The sequence below is a fragment of the Salmo trutta genome, chromosome 3 (assembly GCF_901001165.1).
Source record: "Salmo trutta chromosome 3, fSalTru1.1, whole genome shotgun sequence".
NCBI classification, from domain to species: Eukaryota; Metazoa; Chordata; class Actinopteri; order Salmoniformes; family Salmonidae; genus Salmo; species Salmo trutta.
In genome coordinates, this window is record NC_042959.1 from 34,969,737 (window position 1) to 34,978,097 (window position 8,361).

General features: G+C 36.6%; 1 protein-coding gene across 1 annotated transcript; it reads left to right on the top strand.

Annotated features, from left to right (window-relative positions):
* Positions 1-3,636: 3,636 nt before the first annotated feature.
* Positions 3,637-7,862, top strand: LOC115174130 (uncharacterized). The gene is made up of 6 exons (XM_029732827.1): positions 3,637-3,918; positions 4,278-4,622; positions 4,804-5,058; positions 5,244-5,390; positions 6,454-6,561; positions 6,852-7,862. The coding sequence occupies exons 1-6, from the start codon at positions 3,870-3,872 to the stop codon at positions 7,028-7,030; spliced, it is 1,083 nt and encodes a 360-aa protein (XP_029588687.1). The 5' UTR covers positions 3,637-3,869; the 3' UTR covers positions 7,031-7,862.
* The last annotated feature ends 499 nt before the right edge of the window (positions 7,863-8,361 follow it).

Below are 8,361 nucleotides of genomic sequence, written 5' to 3' on the forward strand. Positions count from 1 at the left end.
CCATCACTCTGATGAAAGGCCTGCCTGTAGATCTTACCTGCACCATCAGAAACCAGATCAGAAGTGTTGACATCAGAAAGACATTGTCACCTTGTCTAGGTAAGCTGTAGCCTTCTGTAATACAGTCAGCATTATTTGTATTATCATTCAATTAGAAACATTATGAAAAATATAATGACCGTCATTATTGTTATCGTCAGAAACCGACCTGTTAACAAAAATCATGTTATTTACGCCAGTTTCCATCTGGGATGCTGTATGATTCCTGTTTTTTTCTTCTTTTATATTTGCCCAGTTAGGCAAAGATATCAGACTGGATGATCACCACTGGAAGACTACATCAGCAAGGCAATCATGCAAACAATCTCTCTCTCTTGCTCAGTCCAGGGTACCAGCGGACACAATTGAGGCTTAATGTGGGTAAATTGGCTTTCGATGTTGTGCTTAATTCTATTTCAAACAACTGTGTACTACTACATACTCTGTCATTTTATCTTGTCTTAATTCATCAATTATTTGTAACATTTTTTGTTGGAGTTTTTTATTTGTTATTTTGTGTGTGCATGTTTTCTATCCAGAATAGAGTACTGCTTTTTCACCTAAATAAACAAATGTTCAGATCACAAATGCAACTGAAAGTAGGCTACTATCGTTTGTCTGGTGGTAAACATTGTATTTAGCTGACTCAGTACAACGGTCATTATTGTATTTTTGGTATTTAGAGGAAGATTGCCCTCTAGTGGCTTACATATAGTGCTCCAGTCTGTTAGTGCTGTGTAGCCACTCATCTCTGTGTTTGTTCATTTTCATGATAAATGTTTGGCTCGGTGTGGCTCAGTCGGTAGAGCATGGTGCTTACAATGCCTAGGTTGTGTGTTTGATTCCCAAAGGGGACCAGTACTAAAATGTATGTACTTGCTACTTACTGTAAGTCGCTCTGGATAAGAGTGTCTGCTAAATTACTAAAATGTAAATAACGATAGAATAACTTATGCTCTATTATGGGACCAGCCTAGCATGTAGAGGCATCATCCTTTCTTCAGCAATAGCATCCAGAGGGACATATCTGACCTGCCACAACATTTTCTGAGGCCTTTCTCATTGATTGATGAGTTTTTCTTTCTTCAAAAATTATATATCCACCAATTTTTCACATTTGCGTTTTTGCATCAGAAATGATTCACATGTGTAAAATATTACTGATCTCAGATTTTTTTTTTGATTCATAGATTTCATTATTTTTTAAAAATGTTTTGCAAAGAGATATATGCTGTATCCATTGTTTAGCTGGAATGGAATCTTTGTATGCTGTATATTTGACTGTGTTTTGTAGGTGTCTCACTTGAATGCACTTACTGTAAATTGCACTTGATTACTGTAAGTCACTCTGGATAACATCATCTGCTAAATGACTAAAATGTAAATGTTTTACATACAAATCTCATCTTACTGTATTGAATATAGATGTCACAAATGTATAATTTGTACAGTTCTTTATTAAAAATGTAGTTATTTGTTGCATTTGACTGTGTAAAACATAGCAGTACTACTTTCTCATCTGAGAGTGGATATATAGCATTTTGCAATAAAACATTATTATTTGTCTCTATGAAATGAAACCATCAAGTGACTTTAAACAGATGTCTGTCATTGAAAAACCCCATGCATGCCATGATCATATAGTGAAAAAACACACCAATCTCTTTCATAAGTTCTTTAAACAATAAAAGTTTGGGCAAGCAAAATGTCACAAAGTAAAATGGTATTAATAAAGTTTTAGCAAAGGATTTACACTTATCATCACTACCAACAAAACAGCTATTTTTTCTATCCACAGGCATGGAGACATCCTGTAATGCTACACAGAACATGTCGTGTTACGGAGCTCTGGGAGGAACTGTCTATCTCCAGCTGATGAATGATGCCACAGGATCCAAACTCAAATTCAAAATAGACCCCACTGGTGCTAATACAGAGATATTCAAAATAAAACAAAACGAAGTAATCCATGAATTCATTAAAGCCAGATCAGAATTCTTCATCAATAATGGGGCATTTCAAATAAATAACACAGAGAGGAGTGATTCTGCTGAATATTGTTTTGAAATCTTGAATTCAGATACTTGGAGACCAGAGGAGTACCACAGATCATTGGAGGTCAAAAACTCACTTCTATTTGCCAAATAAGAATATTCCAAATAAGCCAAATGCAATTTATATTGAAAGATTGAATGTTGTCATGCATGATTTGTGAGGGACTGTGTCAAATTAATTATACATTTATGAAAAAAAAAAATTTGGGGGTTAAATACGCCTTTGAAGGCTTACATACAGTAACCCTCATGTGTGGTCTACAGCTTATCATGAGATACTCTACCTCAACTGAGAAAAACCTTGAAAGTTTCTTAATATTAGATTTGGGGCACCAGCTGTTGTTTACGAATACACACAAACCGCCACCACTTGTCTTACCGGAGGCAGCTGTTCTATCTTGCCATTGCAGCGTACATCCCGTCAGCTGTATTTTATCAATGTCGTCGTTCAGCCATGACTTGGTGAAACATTTGCTACTAGAGATTTTAATGTCCCGTTGGTAGGATATTCGTTATTGTAGCTCGTCTATTTTGTTATCCAATGATTGTACGTTGGCAAATAGGACTGATACTGATACTGTTACTGTAACGAATTATATTAATTTTCCCATATTACTGTTTATATTTCATGACATTCAATGCTGAGGGTTTTGTACATTATTTACCTAAATAAATAACCCAACAACTGTCCACATTTGTCATAGTCTCTCTGTTACTGATTGAATGTTTCATTTATTGATGCATTATTTATTTTTTACAAACTCTGTCAACAAGGTTATTGTGCAGTAGTAAAAGTTGTCACTCACTGCAGAAGTTTGTGATTGAAAGGATAGACCTTTAGTGTGTCCTCTAAGGAAGAATGGTTCCTTTTTTGGTTTCCGTTCCTATTTTGCATCTAATGAACAAACCCAATTCATCACGGTTTGAGCTCCCAGGAAGTGCTCTATAAATGCAGTCCATTATGATTTATTGTTATTCTGTCTAGCTGCAACCCAAAAGGTATCAGTTGATGTCATCAATGAGTCACAAACAACCATTTGGGAAGCATTGGAATTTGGGTCTGCGAGTCCTCTCTGTTTCACTTTGTATTTCTCTCACCTGTCCTCCTCTCGCTCTCTCACTCTCTCTCCTTCATGTACTTTTTATAATGTCACAATCTTAAATGGACTGAATGACCCTGCTCATTGTATTGTGAAGAAGGTAATGTGTTCATTTCAGCGATGAAAAGCTTGTACAGTATGTTAGAGCTGACCACTGCCCTGACAAAGCGAACAAGGTGTCATTTTCTCAGGCGCGAACATTTCTTTACACTCAAAAGTACACTCTTAGAGGTAGAAGCCTTCTGAATTCCATGTAGAACCCTCTGTGGAAAGGGAACGGTCAAAGAACCCTTTTAGGTTCTAGATATAACCTATTTTTCTGTAAGTGTAGACTCACTTAGCACTTTTGTACAACTTGTCTGATATTACACACCAAGAGACATGAATAAAGCCAGCCTGGCTGTTTATGTAGTGAACAAGTGAAACCTTGATGAGGCTGTTCCTCTTTCCTCTGTGTCAGAACCTATTAATAATTTATTTTGCTTGTCAACAACTAAGTGAATTCTAATGATTGACGAGGACAGCTGGAGTGTCTTTCATACCACCTTTGCATAGGTTTAGTTTATGTTGTAAATTGTCAAGTTATGGAAATTCAGCACTGAATCGAAAATAGAGGATTTTGTTACAGTACAGTATATCTTAATTTGTTAACTTGAGCCCTGTGTTGTGAGGAGACATGAAGGCTCTGTTTGGACTGTTGGTGATGTTAGCAGCAGTGTCTCATGGTAAGAAGTTTCTTTATGTGTCGATTTCCCTCTTGTTTGATATACAGTAAGGAGCCTTGTTAATATCATGCAGAACGTGAACCACGAGATCAAAGTTCTTTGTGGTATACTATAGGCTACTCAGAATCACTTTTGTCAAATGAATCCCTCTCATAATATTCAAAGCACTGAAAAAGACAGATGTCTTTTTATTAATTGTCCCGTGATAATTATAACTGACTGAGGTACTGTTATGTTGCCTATTACCTTGATGTCATTGGTTTAGTTATACTGTTGCTTCTATTCTCATCCATAAAATGAAAACTCAAAACTAGGACAGTGATAGTCACTACAGTGTCTATTTTCCTCTTGATTTTCAGGCATGGAGAGGCCCTGTGATGCTAGAGAGGATGGAGCTCAGTGTTATGGAGCTCTGGGAGGAACTGTCTATCTCCAGCTGATAAACGTTGTCAGTGGAGTCCCTGACATATTATTAAAAACCGAATCCAATGATACTGCTAAAGTTATACTCAAAATTAGAAACAGAACCCCAGAAATAGTGAAAATCCACAAATCCATTGAAACCAGAGCACACTTCTTTATCAACAATGGGACTTTTAGGATAGATAACACAGAAAGGAATGATTCTGCTGAATATAGACTAGAAACATTTAATTTAGATGGGGAAACATTAGGGACCAGGAGACTACAACTGTTCATTGAAGGTACAGTAATTAGATAACCCTTTAAAAATCTAATTTTGACAAATACTTATTACTAACTATAACTATAATAACTTGACTGCAAAAGCTTCTGTGGCCTTCTACTTCTAGAAGTGTTGTTTTCTAATTTGCTTTTGTGAAAGTCTGCAAATGTCTACAGATGTCGATTCTTCTTCCTCCACAGCCCCAGTGTCCTCTCCTCAGCTGTCCTCTCAGTGTCTGACCCATGGAGAGATGAGGGTGTCCTGCTCCTCTGAGGGGGACGGTCCTCAGTACAGCTGGACTCTGGATGGACACACACATAGAGACACTGTGGCCTCTCCTGGTGACAAGACAAACACCATGACACTGAAGAGAGGCCAGTCTGGAGATCTCACCTGCACTGTAAAAAACAACATCAACAGTGTTACTGTGAGCAAAATAATCTCCCCCTGTGAGGGTAAGCTACTGTTTAATAAATGTTGTTAATCCAATATATTATGAAAAATAATATCAGTGATTAATGATAATAATGATGATGATCAATCTTTATCAATGGACATTGAACTGTTAAGAAAGCACTATCCATTTGCCAGTGTTCAATTCAGATACATATAAGATTCCTGTTCAATTGATCATCTGCAGGGATTATGTATGTTAACTGCACTTCCAACGGGACAAAGATATCAGAGTGGGTGATTGCCACTGGTAATACCCTGTGTATTGAGCTTACAACAGAGGCACACACAACTGTGACAAATGCCTTCACCAGTAAAACAGAGGCAACCGAAGGTAAGTGACCTGACAATCTAGTGACCTCCACTCTAAATCATCCCACTCTAAATCTTTATCATACTATATTATAAACTTTGTCGTGCTATTTTTAGTACACTGTTTAAACTTGTTGTCCTTTTTTTTGTCCGCCATCAACTATAATGGAATTTCCTCAAAATACTAAAGGGCCCATTGTGACATCATGACTTCCAAAATTCTATTCGATTCACTCTAAACAATGTAACTTTTGATCTAAATTAGCTACTTTGACCAATCCCAATAATTTAGACGATAGACTTAGAAAGTGTATGAAATATAAGTTTGCTTCTGTGCTATTCAAATTTGAAATCAGAACAGAATTATCTTCTGCCCATCAAATGAAACTGTTTTAGTAATCTCATCAACTACATTTCCTCTCAGCTTTTCCAAGTAACTGACATTTTGACCACTTTTCCATCAAGTTAGAATAACATTTTTAGCATTTGACTGTTCCGCCTACTGCTCTGCTATTCAAATCTGAAATCAGAATATAATGATCTTCAAATTATTCACTTGTTATAGTAATCACATCAACTACATTTTCTGTAAACTTTTACAAACAGACATTTTGACCACTTTCCCAACCAGTTTGACAAAAACGTAGAGAGTATGATATCTTGGTCTGCTTCTCCGCTATTCTAATCTGAAATCAAAACAGAATGGTAATCTGCCAATCAACAGTAACAGCTGTTGTATTAATTGCATCAACTACTTTTTGCGTCGACTTTTACAAACAACTGAAATTTTGACCACTTTCACAACAACTTAGACAAACACTTGGAGCCAACAAAATCTTAGTCTACTTCTCTGCTTTTCAAATCTCATATCTGAACACTTTTTCCACTACCACAAAAATAATTTAAGAGCTAAAGCAAGTCCCACAATTTACTATCTAGTTATCATCATAATCATTAATACGAATGATGGATTTCATGGCCTTTTATGTAGTAACAGTGGTGGAAATGAAACAACCTTCATGCTACAATGAAACAACCTTCATGCTTATATGTTGTTCTGTCTCTGTTTCCTCTCTTTTACCCAGAGATCATAGGGATGGTAGCAGGGTCTCTGGTAGGCATAGTCCTTGTCCTAGGGATGGTGTTGGCAGTTTACTGTGTCCAGAAGAACAAGAAACCTCCAAAAACTCTAGGTTAGAGGATATTTTGCTGTAGCTCTTCATTTTTTTTCAAATACTACAATATCAAATCAAATTGTATTAGTCACATGCGCCGAATACAACAACCTTACAGTGAAATGCTTACTTACGAGCCCCTAACCAACAGTGCAGTTTAAAAAAATATGGATAATTTACAATGTCTTGCCAGTGAAATATTAACATGCAATCTGACTCTCTCTCTCTCTCTCTCTCTCTCTCTCTCTCTCTCTCTCTCTCTCTCTCTCTCTCTCTCTCTCTCTCTCACTCACTCTCTCTCTACACAGTTAATGTTGACAGTCAGGATGTGGAATACGCTAATGTCAGGATACTGAAGAAGCAAATGAGACAGAAGGAAAGAAAGGTGGAGTACAGACAGGTGAAAATATTAGAGGGTCCCCAGCGGAGTGTAGACACACTTGAGGAGGAAGACTGTGTGTACGCCAGGGTACGGAACGTTCAGTGAGCAAGGTACTGTCTAGATTCAATATGATAGAAGGAGGCTGTTAGGGATGATATGGACATATCATCCCTAACAGGTATTGCATATCTTACAGATTTCGTCCCATTATCACTAGAGTCAGGTTTTCAAACGTGGTCGTTACTTAATTTGCAATATGTACAGCAAGTCTTAAAGAACAACCAAGTTAAATAATTTGATGAACTAAGTTCAAACTTCCATTTGCCAAAGTTCTTTAGCTATTTACAGCTAAGAGACTATTTACTGAAACACCCCAAATGGGTAATAACAGGGTGAGCCGTCTCCCATAGAAAAACTCAGAAGCAATAATCAGAAAATGGCAGCTAGTAGTAAACAAATAAAACTGTACCAATGTGTTGATATCATGGCACAGCGCAGTACTCTGCAAACTAAGTGCAAGTGGGAATCTGAACTTGGGGAGAACATTGAAAATGAAACTTGGGAGGCAATACCATTTTGGGTACTTTCTAACTCCAGACACAATGGTGAAGATAAGTAAAGAAACAACCGATGCATACTGGAGAAAATGTGGGAATTGTTCACAAACTACCCACTTATTTTAGGGTCTTGTTCTAGAATGATGAACTTCTGGAATTATGTTTTTGGCTTTGTAAACAATATATTAAAATGCTCCCTGGCAAAGGACCCAAAGAGTGCCACACTCAAAATGCTTATCTATCGATTATTCTCTTGTCTGCAGCAAATAAATGTATTACAGCACATTGGTTAAATAAGGACATTGATACTATGAAAAAGTGGAATTGTAGAGTGAAATAAATGTATTTAATGGAGAATAAAATTACAAACAGATATATGTGAAAAAAGATGGGAACCGGTCCTTGTAAATAACATTGTGTAGACATAAGACTCATTAGTCTTGACGCAAACAAACATATGATGAATGTGATTACACATTTTTGCTTTTCTTTTTCAAATTGCATTTCCTTTTGGTGCTTATGGTGCCTTCAGAACGTTTTCACACACCTCGACTTTTTCCACATTGTGTTGTTACAGCCTGAATTTAAAATGGATTAAATTGAGATTTTGTGTCACTGGCTTACACACAATAATGTCAAAGTGGAATTATGTTTTTAAAAATGTTTACAAATGAATAAAAACTGAAAATCAGAAATGTCTTGAGTCAGTAAGTTTTCAAGCCCTTTGTTATAGAATGCAAAAATATGTTCAGGAGTAAAAAGTTGCTTAACAAGTCACCTCTGTGTGCAATAATAGAGTGGCAAAGAAATTAGCTTCATATCCTGAATACAAAGCGTTATGTCTGGGGCAAATCCAACACAACACATAAATGAGTATCA